General features: G+C 37.3%; 1 protein-coding gene across 1 annotated transcript; it reads left to right on the top strand.

The window, feature by feature from the left end:
* Positions 2,835-12,977, top strand: LOC105158089. The gene is made up of 28 exons (XM_020692557.1): positions 2,835-3,123; positions 3,253-3,424; positions 3,535-3,647; positions 3,833-3,949; positions 4,384-4,530; positions 4,615-4,977; positions 5,092-5,240; positions 5,445-5,566; positions 5,662-5,753; positions 6,215-6,449; positions 6,567-6,624; positions 7,299-7,447; positions 7,555-7,625; positions 7,719-7,892; positions 8,058-8,129; positions 8,752-8,853; positions 8,928-9,017; positions 9,462-9,537; positions 9,694-9,787; positions 9,873-9,945; positions 10,060-10,239; positions 11,005-11,127; positions 11,237-11,320; positions 11,418-11,602; positions 11,696-11,834; positions 11,916-11,975; positions 12,286-12,390; positions 12,476-12,977. The coding sequence occupies exons 1-28, from the start codon at positions 3,016-3,018 to the stop codon at positions 12,587-12,589; spliced, it is 3,567 nt and encodes a 1,188-aa protein (XP_020548216.1). The 5' UTR covers positions 2,835-3,015; the 3' UTR covers positions 12,590-12,977.

The raw sequence follows: 15,750 nt of genomic DNA, 5'->3' as shown, positions 1-15,750 counted from the left end.
AATCACAATACTCTATCCAAATAATTTCTCTCTATGCTCTTCTTTGGAGCATCACCATAGACTCTATGGATTTGAGGTGTGTAGATGAGTAGATTACTCTGGTAGTAATCCACCAAAGCTAGCAATGTATATTTCATAATTTCCACTATATTTGGAGCAAGAACCAACACAGGGGAATCTTGAAAATGTTGTGTGATGATCTTTAAGACAACAAGAGAGTTGATGTATTTGCGATCTAATTAATACCTGAGCTTGTAGACGAGCCAGATCCAAATACATGAAATGACATACTTCTGCTGCTAAAGGTTTAATTCAATCTACAATTATGTACTTATATGTTAATTAATTAATTAATTAATATGGATATATATTATTTATCATATACGAGATTGTTTATTTTATGGATTACCCATTATAGCAACAAACAATTAGTGATTCTACCATAGAAAAAGATGATGTTTATTTTTATAGTAAATAGATAGTCAATGTCTAAACAAGGAATATTACGGAAACTAGCCGTAAAACTTGTCGGAAAATGAGCTCCCAAAAAGGCACCTTTCAGCCCACTTCGTTTTAGTAATTTGAGTAGAATCTATTTATCTATATTATTATAAAAGAAAACTCTTTGATTGTATCAATTTTTTATTGCTCCAATTTACCCTTCAATCCATTTATATATATATTTTTAAATTGTCCACAGTAGTAATTTAAATATTTTTTAATTATTTTATAATTAATTTTTTTTTCGTTCGACCATTACTCCATATCTCTCAATCCACTACCCAATGTTTGCTCTCACATTCTTCATATTTTTTTTTCACTTACAAACTTTCATATTTTTAATAAATCCATAAGTTCTCTTCAAAAAAGAACAATCCATAAGTTATAATTTATTTTTTTATCTCTCACCTTCTCCTACATTTATTTCTTATCACATACTTCTTTCTTCCTTTTCACCTTAAACTACGTTTATATCTTTTTATAAGTCTCAAAACGAGGAGGCCATAGAGAAACTTTTTTTTATTCCTTTATTTCGAATTTCGTGAAAAACTCCGTTCTATCTCTCCAGTTGTACACTCCCTTCGTTCTACGAACCCTTGTTGATTCTGAACTTCGTTCACGAAGGAACTGGACTTTTGACGGCCCAGCCCTTTCTTAATCTCATACTATGATTCTTTTTATATACTCATGGGAACCGCGTGCAACAACAACTAGTATTTACAAAAAGTAATGACTTATTGATAGTCTTCTATCTACATGGCTTCATTTAAATCGGTATGCGATATTTGAAGAAAAATATTTATATCTTATGGATTCACCATGGAGAAAGAGAATATGTCTGTGGCTCAACTTGTTCACTAATTTTTGCCTTGTATTGAAAAGTTAGGGGTTTTTCTGCTAAAACATATTTCAATAGTACTTAACAATATAAAGTAAGATTGTGTATTCCACCTAAAAGATATGTCCACAGTCACCCATACCATTGTTAGAAATATTAGGTTTTTGTTTTATATGGGTCGCAGACATGCCGACCAAACAAATTATAATAAAATAAGTCTTTTCTGGAGTTAAATAGAAGTAGATCCTAATCCTCACTCCTCTTTGATGCATGCAGTGCATTATATCCCGTATAATCACCCCAACCAAATGGGGCCTTTGTGTTTTACAGTTTCGGTGATATTTCACTTCACCATATTGACTATCTAGTGTGCAAGTGTTGTGCTGAGGTTTTGCGTTGTCTTATGAAATATACAATACAAATATTTCGAAAAAATCTTGTCTCACCTCATAAAAATAGAGTATTATTTTAAACCTTCTTAAAATTTTAGTGAAGTCCTACATTGGCTTGTGAAATACAAAGTGGCTTGTGAAATACAAAGCACAAGTTTAAGTGCCTTGCAAAGTTGTTGAGGTCATAAAGAATTATATGTATGGGTATGGACTATTCCTTTTAATATATTAATACTTATTTAAAATTTAAGAATATGTCAGGTTCGATAATCAGTGTATTGAATAGTCATGTATAAAAATATATAATATTATGTTACAAGAAATAAACGGAGTCTCAATATAATTATTTTTTTTGAAGATAAATTTCATGTGGTTTTCAAAATAAGCCCGCAAAATAAATATAAGATTTTATTTTAAATTCTTGTAATTATTCATTATCCTTTCATTTACAAAATCTACCTGATTATAAAAATTTATTTTCTCTCAGTATTTATTGAAGTAATCGTTCTTTTCATCGCTCGACTTACTTAATAATCGATTGCGTTCTGAATTACACATCTTACAATTTATAATCTGATTTTCATAAATGATTCAGTAATCAACGAATCCATTCATTGCATCACTTATTTCAAAATGAAACTCTAACACGCATATTTTTCTCCCTTTATTTTGGATTGCGAATGCATATATTGAAAATTAATGCACCGATACACAGAATTTAATTAAATAACAATTAATATTTATGAAATTCTAAACATTCATTGTATTTTAACCTCATAAAGTACCTAAATAGTGCAAAATAATGGCAAAAGATGAATAAAAGAAAATAATAGTCCCATTGCATATTACATTTTTCATACCATTTTTTGTAAAGAAGAATAAGAAAACAAAAAACCATTTCTTAGGTTACTGACCTTTATTCTCATTGGCTAAGAGGACTTCCACAGCGGCGTAATATAGTGGTGTAACAGCAAAGCAGCTAACATAAGCGCTCCATTTATCCCTCTATAAAACCCCGCCCACCCCAACCCCATATCTCACCTGCACCAGATCTTCTACATATTTATGTTTTCACCCCAGGAAAAATCCGTATTCTCAGTTTAGTCCACGAAAGTTTTTTCTCGTTCTACATATCTGCTTTTTCTCCCCGTTTCTTTAACCATTTCGTCATATATACACACACAGTGTGTGTGTGTGTGTATATTTATATACAATATTCTCTCTCTAGAAGTATATCGCGAAGAAGAAGAAGAGGAAGCGGAAGAGGAAGAGGAGGAAGCAGAAATGGTTTCGACGAGGCGAAGTGGATCTCTCCCGTCGAATAATAACAAGAGATCATCTTCACCGTCTGATGATAACAATAATAAACCTTCTTCTCCCAAGCGTCAAAAGGCACTCTCACTTTCTCTCTCTAGGATAGACATGGATACGGAGCTGTTTCGTTCTTCATTTTCTCGATTACTCAATCTGGGCTGTCGATTTTGAATGCTACTTTATTGTTTTTTTGTTGTTTTTGCTTAGGGTGAGAGCAGTAATACTAATAATACAAATAATAGTAATTCGAAGGCATCAGAGCCTTCGCCGGCGGAAAATCCAAAGGAAATAAGTTCTAATGATCCGCCGGAACTCCCTGCCACCACCGGCTCCGCTGCCGCCGCCTCTATATCTATTGCCACTCCGGCTGTTGCCGAAGGTAGACTATACGATATATTGCTATTTGTCGAATTACTACGGATTTTTCTGGTGCTGCATGTTTAAAAATGCTGAAGTGTTGGGTAAATTTGCGAATTCTTGAAAATTCAGGGACCGCACCAGCTGCAGCGGACAAGCCGAGAAGCTCATTCACTTCGTGGAAGCAGCACCAAGGTTTCGAAACAAACGCACCTTGGTGTAGGCTTCTGACTGAATCTCCGCAGGTGAATTCTTTTGTTTTGCTTTTAGTTTGTTGATTCCACTGTTTTTCGGTGTGAAACTTGAGTTTTGGTGGAGATTAGGTGGATTTGGTATGTTGGAAGGAGCTGTACATTCAGTTCTTGTTATTTGAATGTGGTTAGGGGGTTTTGTTGGAGTGATTGAGTGAATGTAATCTGTATATTTGCAGAATCCCACCATTTCGGTGCACACGACCAATTTTTTAGTGGGCTCAAGCAAACACGCTAATCTGTTGATCCGCGATCATTCCATTAGTGCTATCTTGTGTTCAATAAGGCTCACCCAGGTATTTCTTGTATCTGAACTCACTCACGTTAACTATTGTATTCAGTTTGCATGCAATGCACACTTGGTTTGGTGCGCAATATGAAAGCTCCAGCAGGTTCAACCTCAGTTGTAGGATAGGATAAAAGGCTGCGCGGAGGCTATAACATTTTGTGTCTTGATTGCTCCATAGTTGTGGGACCCATTTAAAAGTCACATATCAAGCGGAATAAATGACATTATTGTGGTAATTTCTGCATGTCTTGATTAGTTTCTTTTGATGATTGTCGTTTGTGTAGCCTTTGACCAATGAAGAACATAAATGAATTGTAAAATGACAGGCAGCTTCTGGTTTTATCACTTGCTATACAGATCTGATTATGTTTCCGAATATTAATTTCAGATTTTGCATCCGCTATTTCGTTATGTTAATTTCTTTTTTTGGTAAATGATCAGCGTGATGGCAAATCTGTTGCGGTGCTTGAAAGTCGGGGGAGCAAAGGATGTGTGCAAGTAAATGGGAAAACAATTAAGAAAAATACTAGTTATGATCTCAATTCAGGGGATGAAGTGGTTTTTGGCTTCCTTGGAAGTCACGCATATGTATCCTTGTGATCTCTGTATTGTTTAGCTTGATTTTCTCCCCTATGTCCTTTTCGGGAATTTCCTTAACACCTATCCATGTAGATTTTCCAGCAGCTACCTTATGAACGTATAATCAGCACCTCTGCAACAGATGTTCAAACAAATATAGGAAAGTTGATAAATGCAGAAAGACGAAAAGGAGATGCATCAGCTGTAACTGGTGCTTCAATTTTGGCATCGCTTTCTAGTCCGCGGGTGGATTTGTCGCATCTTAAGCCTACATCTCCGACCAGTGGTAAAAATTACAGAGGGAGTGATCTGCCTTCCTCCCCCATAGTTAATGAAGATGAGCTAGATGGCCAAGAAGTTAATTCAGCTACAAATCAGGAGAGTGATGCAGTTGCAGATGTTGGGGCTGCAAGCAAGATCCTTCCTCTTGACGGAAGTGTGGAATCTGGCTTACAGGAAAGTAGCACAAGCTGTAGCTGGATTGCTGGAATATTTATCTGACCTGTCATGTCATGATTTAGGACTTATTATAACTTGAGTTGAGAGTAAATGGAGCTTTGTTGTAAACAGGTAGAAAGAGACTGGGTCAGGGAGCAAATTCCACCATCCCTATCAGGGATGTGCGCTAGAACTTCAGCATTTAGAGAAGACATAGTTGCGGCTATTATAGATGGGCAACTCCTGGAAGTTTCATTTGACAATTTCCCATATTATTTGAGGTAGGTCCCACACCATTGTTGCATAGGACACAACTTAAACAGACTTTTTATTTCAGAATTTCAGTAAGAACGATTTAGGCATGAGGTCATTAAGCATGCCATCCTCCATTGATTTTCTGGTTTGCCTGTTTTGATTTTCAATTAGCAGAAACACATGTATGCACTTATTAAGGATTTAAGGTTGTAATTTTTCTGTACTTGCAGTGAGAGCACAAAAAGTATGCTAGTTGCGGCTTCTTATATACAATTGAAACACAAGGACCAAGTGAAATTTACATCCGAGCTTCCTACTCTAAATCCAAGAATCCTGCTTTCAGGTCCTGCAGGTATACATTTAAATATTTGTTTTCTCAAAGGACTCATCTTCTTAACTGCTTGGCCTTGTGTCGACCACATTATGTATATATATTTGTACTTTTAGGTTCTGATATTTATCAGGAGATGTTGGCCAAGGCTCTTGCTCATTATTTTGGGGCTAAATTGCTTATATTTGACAGCCATTCATTTCTTGGGGTAAGATTTCATATGATGATTTGCAATGGCTATATTAATATTTCTCTCAGCTTTCATTTTGCATTACTACTTTTAGCAAAGACTGGCTTGTGGAGCTTGTTAATGTGTATCAGTATGTGGCAACATACGTGCATAAAACTAGAAGCTGTAAAATAGCCATTTTTACTTGACTGGGTCTTTTGGGTGCTCACATATGTCAGTTTTGCTTGGTTAAGAATTGATGAAAACTCATATATCCACCTTATCATTGTGACAGTATTGTGTGTATCATGAGTAGAGTAAAAAGAGATGATTAGTAGTGAACATCTACCAAAAAGTATGTGTGCAAAAAATATGTGATGGAAAACAGATTGAGCGCATCGTTTGTTATTAGATTGTTTCTTGGTCATTTCATTCTGTAATCTAACCATCTTTGTTTATATAATGGATGCATTATCATTCTATTCCATCTCATGTTTTAGGGTTCTTCTAAGGATGCTGAACTTCTGAGGGAGGGACAAAATGCTGAAAAAGTGAGTAACATCAGCAAACAAGTTCCTGGATCCACAGATATCCCCAAGGACATGGGACTTTCATCTGGTGAAGCAGATACACCTAATTCATCGACTCCCATTGGCTCAGACTGGCAGACGAAAATGGAAACAGACAATGTGCCCTCTCCAGTGAATGCAGCTAAGAACCCTTCAATCAAATTTGGTAACTGTCATTGTGTTCCGCATTAGATATGTACTTAGTCTGCTCACATTCTAAAGCAATTCTTGTTACAGTTTCTTTTAGTTTGACCCTCTATGGTCGATTGTTGGAAACTTTTAGGTGACAGAGTTAGATTTGTTGGTCCAGCTTCTGGTGGTTTCTGTTCAAGTTCTGCCAGGTAAAACTAATTTTATACACCTTACATATTTACAGATAGAAACTTTTTGGTGCCTGTCATGGTTCTGTCCTAAATGAGTGATTTCTTTTGCTGATGGCCCTTTTCTCAGGGTCAGGCACGGATTTTTGTGATGTGAGCTTATATTGGATTCTTTCACTTGGTACTCTTTGGTTTAAGTTCCCTAGTGGCTTTCTATATCATATGTTTAATATGGACCTAGTTGTGCTTCTAGCATAACTCTTTTGTGCTTGTGTGGCCTGTGACTATCCTTTTAGCGTGTGTATCATAACATTAAAGCTTACTGCATAAGACCCATTTTTCAGATGATAGTATGAAGGTTCCTTTCTTAACAGTGAATACTTGATAATAAATGTCGAAGAGATCTTTATCATACCGACAGCAGCACTAGAGCATATATGTTTGAGTAAAATCTATTTTGCAAATAATAATATTTTAGTTCTGTGAAAAAGAATGAATTGTATGATATAAATCTAGGTATAATATGCATTGCTTTATGGAAAAGGGCCTTTGTATGTAACAGCTGTCGTTTTAATTTGGAATTTCTAGTTGGGAGTTTTACATCTTTCTTATTGGGAAAAGTTATAGTGCACTCTGATTTTCCATGCTCTTTTAGTATTTTACAATGTAATACCCTTTAGCTGGATCTTTAATAGGGGCCCAACTATTGGACTGCGAGGGAAGGTTATTTTGGCATTCGAAGATAATCCTCTATCAAAAATTGGTGTAAGATTTGACAAACCCATGCCTGATGGTGTTGATTTTGGAGGTCTATGTGATAATGGTCATGGATTCTTCTGTAATGGTGATGTCCAGCTTACTAAGATTCTACTGTTCCATACTTTTTCATGTTGTATGGAATTCAAGATTGCTTCTCCTCACATTTTCTGTGTCTCTTATTTCTTTCTTTAGCCAGTGAACTTCGGTTGGATACCTCAGGTGTGGAGGATCTCGATAAGTTACTTATCAACACAATGTTTGAGGTGGGGTTTCGAATCTGTGGAAATCTCTGTTTACTATGGTTATTCTTTGTATCCCATTTTCAGGCAGTAATACTTAGTTTCATTCTTTATTAGACTGTTTTTGATGAGAGCCGAGATTCCCCTTTCATTTTGTTTATAAAAGATGCTGAGAAGTTCATGGCGGGAAATTCAGAATCATATGCTATATTTAAGAACAAGCTGGAGAAGCTTCCTGATAATGTGGTTATTATTGGTTCGCACACTCAGACTGACAGCCGCAAGGAAAAGGTAGATGATGATGATACTCAAACATTTGATGCATTCGCAATTGGAGAATATCTTTGCCTGTGCTAATTAAAGCATCATGTTTTTGCATTTGCGTTTGAAGTCCAACTTAAAATCATTGCGACACTATTCCGAAATTCCTCAGTTTTTGAGCTTTCTCTCATGCAGTCTCATCCTGGAGGCTTGCTTTTCACAAAATTTGGCAGCAACCAGACGGCTCTGCTTGACCTGGCTTTCCCTGTAAGAATCTGTTGCCACATTTCTGTTGGTCTTATAATTGTCTTGTTTGGTTTATTCCTTGAGGAAGATAATCACCTTTGTTACATCATGAAATATGCATTTGTGTGTCAAGAGCATTACCCTTTCTTGTCCTACTCGGGACTAGAATATCCTCATGTTGCCTGGCTTTTGGCTTGGGTTGTGTTGCTTTAATGGGACTCCTATCCCAACAACTTGATGCATCAGTTTTTATTTAGAGTATTCTTACAATTTACTTGAGTCAGTTTCATAAAATATGCAACCCATAGGATGTTAACTTTTTAGTGTTTTCAGGCCTTTCATGTAGAAACAAACCATGTTCGCTTATAGGAAGGACTACGTTGTATCAAGTAATCTTTCTCCTTGGCTGATGTGCCTTTTAAAATGATGCATGGAGTACTCAGTTGATGTCCTTTTCCTTCCGTGTTCCTTCCTGTAATATAGCTGTTATTTGCCTTGTTGCTTGTGGATTAGATGGTTAATGTTGTTCATGAGAAATCCCATGTGCTATGGGGATTCAATTTTCATAGAATACTTGGCTGATAAATCTCCGTTGATCATTTATTTTACTGGCATAATACAATTTAGCATTGATTACCCACAGGATAGTTTTGGAAGGTTGCATGATAGAAGTAAGGATATCACTAAAGCAACTAAGCTTCTATCAAAACTCTTTCCAAATAAAGTGACGATTCACATGCCTCAGGTCTGTTTCTGTAATCCCTGTATATTTATATTTTGTTGCTGAAACTATGTAATGATGTTTTACAAATAATTCAGGATGAAGCACTGCTGGTCAGTTGGAAGCGGCAATTGGAACGAGATGCTGAGACCCTAAAACTGAAAGCTAATCTGTATAATTTACGAACTGTGAGGGATTCTTTTAACCATAAAAGTCACCCAATCTTATTTTTTTTATACGACATGCTCCGGAAGACTTCAGTGAGCACGCAGATTATACTTAACATGAACCGTGTTTGCATAACCAAATTTCCTTAAGTCGAACGCTCATTCTTTGTTATTGTATGTTCAAGTGTGTGACACTGTATGGTTGTCATTGAACTGAGTCAACCTCATTGTTATCCATGCGAGGCATTCAACACCTTCTTGCAATTATATAGATAATTTTTCTTGCAAACACTGGCAGTTACCGATCTTGCCAAAACCCTCGTTCCATTTTTTGTGTTTAATCAGTCCATCTATCTGTATTTCCTTTATAACTTTCTAATACTTCTGCTTTACTGCCAGTAACTTGATTTTAATAGTGGAGCTTAGTACTTTAGTTGAAAAAGTTTGTCATATTCTTACCTGCAGGTCCTGAGTCGTAATGGATTGGATTGTGATGGACTTGAAATGTTGAGTATCACAGACCAAACACTTACAAATGACAGTAAGCATTGTTTTTGGCTGCTCTTTGGCAGATGTCAAATTTGTTATATTCCTCAACCAATGATCAAATTGCAGCCCCCCTAAGCCCTTTGGATGAGCAAAACTTGTGGGAAAAGATTAAAACTGAACATATCGTTTTTCTTAAATTGCTTTGAAGGTGCGGAAAAGGTGGTTGGATGGGCTTTGAGCCATCACTTGATGACAAACCCTGAAGCTGCAGCAGATGCTAGGCTTGTTTTGACTATAGAGAGGTACCAATAACTAGCCACTTGATTGTGATTGTAGTGGATAAATATTAGTTATCAATAAACTAAACTAGTATTGCCACCCTTGTAGCAGCATTCAGTATGGAATTGGAATTCTACATGCCATCCAGAATGAATCCAAGAATTTAAAGAAGTCCCTAAAGGTTACACTTCAAGCTTGACCCTCAGATAAACCCAAAATCGTCATTTATGGTATATTTGTTAATGCGTAATTACACTTTAGCGGGTTTCAAAAGTTACTTTTGCGGCTTGTTCAGGATGTTGTGACCGAGAATGAATTTGAGAAGAGGCTTCTTGCGGATGTAATCCCTCCAAGTGACATTGGCCTCACATTTGATGATATAGGAGCTCTGGAAAATGTCAAAGATACATTGAAGGAGTTGGTGATGCTTCCTTTACAGAGACCAGAACTTTTTTGCAAGGGTCAACTGACCAAGGTCATGCTTTCATTCCCTTTGGTTATGATTTGTGCAGTCGTTTTAAGAACAGAGTTTGACTACAAAGTGTTGATTCTCTATTTGACGTTTGTCTAGATTGTGCTTTTAGTTCTTCTGTTTTATTTATTATTTTGTGGCAATATATCTTCTTTTGCATCTCCATTGGACACTACGTGTGTGCTCTCTTAATATTGCTCTTTTGCCAGCTTTTGGTTCTTGTGCATATTTTATGACTCACATGAAAATGGGGGGAAACCCCTAGACCTTGTTCTGTCCAAGCTGTTGTAGCATTCCTGTTTCTTCCTCTGCTGCACACAAAAGATGTCAGTCTTTGCCATATATGTTGTTTGAGGGTGGGTTGCTCTTTCTAGTTCTTTAAATTAGAGAATAATAGCTGGGGAGTAGCTGGATATCAGTGCTGAATTGGAGTAGTAATTTTTTAGTTCTTGCCTTTTTATGATATTTCCATGGCGTATGTAATGAAGGGTGTAGGTACTTTTCCTGGCTCTATCTAAATTACATTAAAATGCAATGTGTAAAAGATCACTACTACAGCATATGTGCTCATAACCTTGAGTGTCATACAACAATTTGTTATGTTTGCTACATTTGAATCCTGCATGTGCTTTTGGATGCTGGTGTTTAACTCCTCTTGAGATCCTAGTCTTTTCTGCCACTGTCAGGCAGCGGCAGTAACCCAGTCATGTTCCTATAAGCTTTTATTTGCCTATTGGAAGAAATCTGAATTTAATGTTTATCTTGCAGCCCTGCAAGGGTATCCTTTTGTTTGGGCCCCCTGGAACAGGAAAGACTATGCTTGCAAAGGCTGTTGCCACAGAAGCTGGTGCAAACTTCATTAACATTTCAATGTCCAGCATAACTTCAAAGGTAATTTGTCTGGAGCTTGTTGCCTATTATATTATTGCTAATGCCTTTACGTTTACAAAATAGCTTGATTGCTTGAGTAACCCCACTTGTTTTTTCTCTGTACTTGCAGTGGTTTGGTGAGGGTGAGAAATTTGTCAAGGCTGTTTTCTCACTGGCTAGCAAAATTGCTCCTAGTGTTATATTTGTTGATGAAGTATGCCATATTAGCATTTACTATGAATCTAGCTTTCCCCCTTTTCAGATTCATGTCTTCTGGACGATTTGTGTAATTGCCATCTGTTCATTTCAAGGTTGATAGCATGCTGGGGCGAAGAGAAAACCCTGGAGAACATGAAGCCATGCGTAAAATGAAAAATGAATTCATGGTGAACTGGGATGGGCTGCGAACAAAAGACACAGAACGCGTTCTGGTACTAGCTGCCACAAATAGGCCTTTTGACCTTGATGAGGCTGTGATACGGCGGCTTCCACGCAGGTAAAACAAGACGGAGTATCTTCTGAGAGTTTGATGTCAAATATTAAATGCTGTTCATGACTTAATCTGGTGCTTGTATTGTATTATTGGTAGATTGATGGTCAACTTACCAGATGCCACTAATAGAGCGAAGATCCTAAAAGTGATATTAGCGAAAGAGGATTTGTCTCCTGATATAGACCTGGATTCGGTTGCAACTATGACTGATGGTTATTCTGGAAGTGATCTAAAGGTTTGACAAACTGGCTTAAGTTGTGAATTGTGTGTAGAGGCAGGATTTGCTCCGTAATATAACCTATTTTTTCTATTTCAGAATTTGTGTGTGACAGCCGCACATCGCCCAATTAGAGAGATTTTGGAAAAAGAGAAAAAGGTATTTTTCTGGGTCTGATATGAGCAGTTACACCTGATAATCTCGAGGGAATCTGACATTTATTGTCGATTGCATCAGAGATGTGGAAACTAAACTAGATGGCATCTATTTCATGTTTTGATTTTGGAATGGTGTCAATGAGGAACGTGAATCATGTCTTGCCAGGCGTATCAAGTTACTATTCTCGCTTTCCCCCCAAGAGTTATTCCACCTTTTTCTGTAGTTATATAGTCTTGTTAATGCTGGATGCCTATGCTAGCCATGTTTAGTTTTTAGTATCGACAACATGCATGATTGGAATTACTGACAGGAACGAGCTGCTGCACTTGCCGAAGGTAGACCACCACCAGCTTTGAGCGGGAGTGCTGATATCCGCCCATTACAAATGGAGGACTTCAAATTTGCTCATGAGAGGGTGAGGCGAACTCAACAAGAATCATTACCTCCTATTCATCTAGTTTGCCTCTGTGCTAAACTTTTCCATCCTTATTTTGTTTAAGGTATGTGCAAGTGTTTCATCGGAGTCGATAAACATGACAGAGCTACTACAGTGGAATGAGCTTTATGGTGAAGGGGGCTCCAGACGGAAAAAGTCACTTAGCTACTTCATGTGAAGATGTTTGTACAAGGTGTTCTTTTCGTTCTTCTGAACTCTGTGTTCTCCACCTGCACTATTGGGTATGCTGGGCAACTACAGCATTGTACAATAGAGTATTGGTTTGTATCCGTAGGTTTTTTTTCTTTTGAAATGGTGGAGGTTAGAATAGAATAGCCTCCCCAACCCCAAGTCGACTTAAAGGCTCTCTTCTCTTGCCTTTGTTTTGTCTCCCCATGGCTGTGCTGTCGATTAGAAATGACAGGATTCAGGCTAAGTTACCCCCATCGCTACCCCTTAGAGGAATTAGTTCATCCTGTGCGTATATTTTGTTGCTATTCTTCATTCCTATTGTTGCTAACAAATAATGAAAAATCCTGTTCCGTGCATATACTTGTGATTCTTCATTTTGTTGAGATTTATTTTTATTCTATTATATAAGTGGATTTCTTTTTGAAAATTTTGATATTCCTATAATTTTAATTCACCGTATAAAAGTGAGGATATAATGTGTATTACTTGATTAATTTTAGTAGTACTGGGAAAATTCTCGCCTTTTGCAACTTAGTCTTAATTTCTCCGGAAAATGATAATTTTGTATGGAATGTCATGAAATAAAAAATTTAATGTAATATCTTAAATTTATAATAAAAATTTATAAATTCAAATGTTGTTGGCAGGCAAGGCGGCCCGAGAACCTTTAGCATATCCCTTCTTAGCTGCGACTAGTTTCTATGATCATATATGTAAAATGATGTAGTCAAAAAAGTGTCTTTTAAGACCTGTCTTTGATGCCCCCTTGATAGTTATGCTTCAGAGGGTTTTGAATGACCGTTGACAGTGAGAAAATCTAGTAAGGAGTTCCTTCAAAATAATGTCCTTAGGTCTTTATCTTGAATTAAGCTTTATTACACCCGAGGGAAATTAAAGCAGCCTTCGAAAGAGGCGGCGAGACCTTATTCGAAGAATTAGCTCGAAGCTAACATCTTGAGGAGTCAAGTCCGACCTGCGCTATTCTGACTGCAAGGAAGAATAGAGTAAGTTGGTCTACTGCTCTATCCCTCTTGGACTATGAGTTAGATGTTTAGCTGCTCTGAGTTCCTTCTTTGAGCTATGAGTTAACTGAGCTATAACTTCTGAGTTGATCTATTGGTTTAGGAGCTTCTTGAAGAGCCTTTTGGATTCTCTTATTGGTCTTTGAGTTGTTTTAGAGAGTAGGGGAAAGACTAGAAGATAGTACAAGGACTCGATTAGCTGCCTATCCCCGGTGGACCACAAACACAATAGCGCTTGAACGAGGGTTAGAATCTGCTTTGATTCACCTCTGGGATGGGATTTTTCTTCGTAAAATCTGGCTTGACTTGAGCTAAAATGGAGTGAGCTGCCGAAGGCACGAACGATAGAATTGGGCAGCTCTCTCGGGCAGCGACTGATTTCCTAGTTGGAAAGCAGGAGCGGGTTGTAGGAGGGAATGGAGTAAGGGTCGTTTAGCTTCCCCCTTCTCTCTCGTTCTTTCCCACTAAGAAATCACTCGCTGCCGAACTGCACCCTCCCACTCATTCCTGCCTGCCAACTAGGCAGCCAGTCATTGCCGGGCTCTCCCCTTCGTCCTCTCTGGGCGCTCTCATGATTCTCTAAGTGCATTCTATAGAGTGACATCTCACATTGTATGGAAACCGTATTCTCATCTATTGATAGCTGGATATGAAAGCTAGCCATTCTACGCTATGAACATTACAGCGATTCCTGTGGGAAGCACTTATCTGCATTCCTTTCTTCTGTAGCCGGTCCGGCCCGCCTTAAATCATGGGTATGGAGCCAGCCTTATAATAAAAATTTATAAATTGAAATAACAACATTTGAATTTTGGAGATATTTTTAATTATATGATTGTTATACCATTCTTTTTAATAGTATTTATCGGTGATACATATCAGAGTCTAGCAACACTACAAGATAGAAGGATCTTTTCGAAAATCCTATGAATTAGACCCCAAATCGATAATTGGCTATTTTTAGCAATTTGATCGTTTTTAACATCTAAAACTTCATCTTCTAACTAAAAAGAGAATAAGGAGATAAATTTAGTAAGATATTAGAAAAAAAGGGAAGTTTGAACTTATTTGATTGAGAAGATATGACCTGTGCAACGAAATATCCCTCGGAAGATTGGCATCCTTCTTTTGGCTTTTCTAGTTGCTTTCCTTGTTGCTATTGTCGCTATCCTCCAAATCCTATAAAGAACCTTTGCTTTTAATTGTCGTTGTAACTACAATTTGAGGGTTATACTTGACCACAATAGAAGGAATGCGCATGTGTGGAGGATCGCTCTTCTCATCATCAACCTGCTTGTTCTTCTGCTTGTTATGTTTGAGTGTGATCTTAATCGATTTTCGGTTAATCAAGCATTCAATATTGTCATCAAGAAAAGTCTCATGAATTTTGGACCACCATGCTATGTAAGCTTCTGAATAGACTTTCTTAGCATTAGTAGGCAGACAAGAGAGCAAGCTTTTGACAAAGACTTGGATACACAGACGCTCCAATAATGAAGTCCTTTTTCTAAAGCGGCAGCACGTATGTCATATTTAAGAGTCCTCAATAAATCTTGATAATACCCAAATTGGTATCTAAATCTATGGTGACTGTACAACTCAATAATGAATTTATTGTCTTGAGGAAGAGTAAGAAACTCGAACAAGTTAAAATAAAGTAATCATACTCGAACCCTTTGGCATGACCATTGTCAACGAATTTTAAGGACTCATTCTTTACAATCAAGTTGCAAGTTGCTTCTGGGAGGTCATAATACTTTGCACCCCCTTCACCAAAAAATCTCATCATTTTTGGGCCACGCAATACTTGCTAAATTGAATAACGAGTCTTGAAGTAATACACTAGCCACGCATTACGAGCAAGTCTTAGAGAACTTGCAATAAATACTCTCCAAGATGGGAATAACTAGGCTCACTTCGTCGACCGCTTGCTATTATAGATGCCATCTTGAAGGTACTTGGACGAATGGAGTTGACATCCTTATCGGGAAAAACAAACACACAGAGTCAACAAGTTAAATATGCCGCTAAGTAAGTTTCCTCCTTAAAATTCCCTTTAATACTTAGCTTGGAGAATAAGTCCTCCTCAGCAATTAACCATTTCTAATGAGATTTGATATCGCCA

This window comes from Sesamum indicum, linkage group LG3, assembly GCF_000512975.1.
Source record: "Sesamum indicum cultivar Zhongzhi No. 13 linkage group LG3, S_indicum_v1.0, whole genome shotgun sequence".
Classification (NCBI taxonomy): Eukaryota; Viridiplantae; Streptophyta; class Magnoliopsida; order Lamiales; family Pedaliaceae; genus Sesamum; species Sesamum indicum.
Note: the sequence above shows the minus strand (reverse complement) of the source record. Positions and strands in the feature narration are given on the sequence as shown.

Bases quoted from the DNA above. Each gene is read 5' to 3' on its own strand.
- LOC105158089 (XM_020692557.1), top strand. From the start codon at position 3,016: ATGGTTTCGACGAGGCGAAGTGGATCTCTCCCGTCGAATAATAACAAG. The intron at 5,241-5,444 runs GTAGGTCCCACA...CTGTACTTGCAG, and splicing joins AATTTCCCATATTATTTGAG to TGAGAGCACAAAAAGTATGC. The intron at 12,391-12,475 runs GTGAGGCGAACT...ATTTTGTTTAAG, and splicing joins TCAAATTTGCTCATGAGAGG to GTATGTGCAAGTGTTTCATC.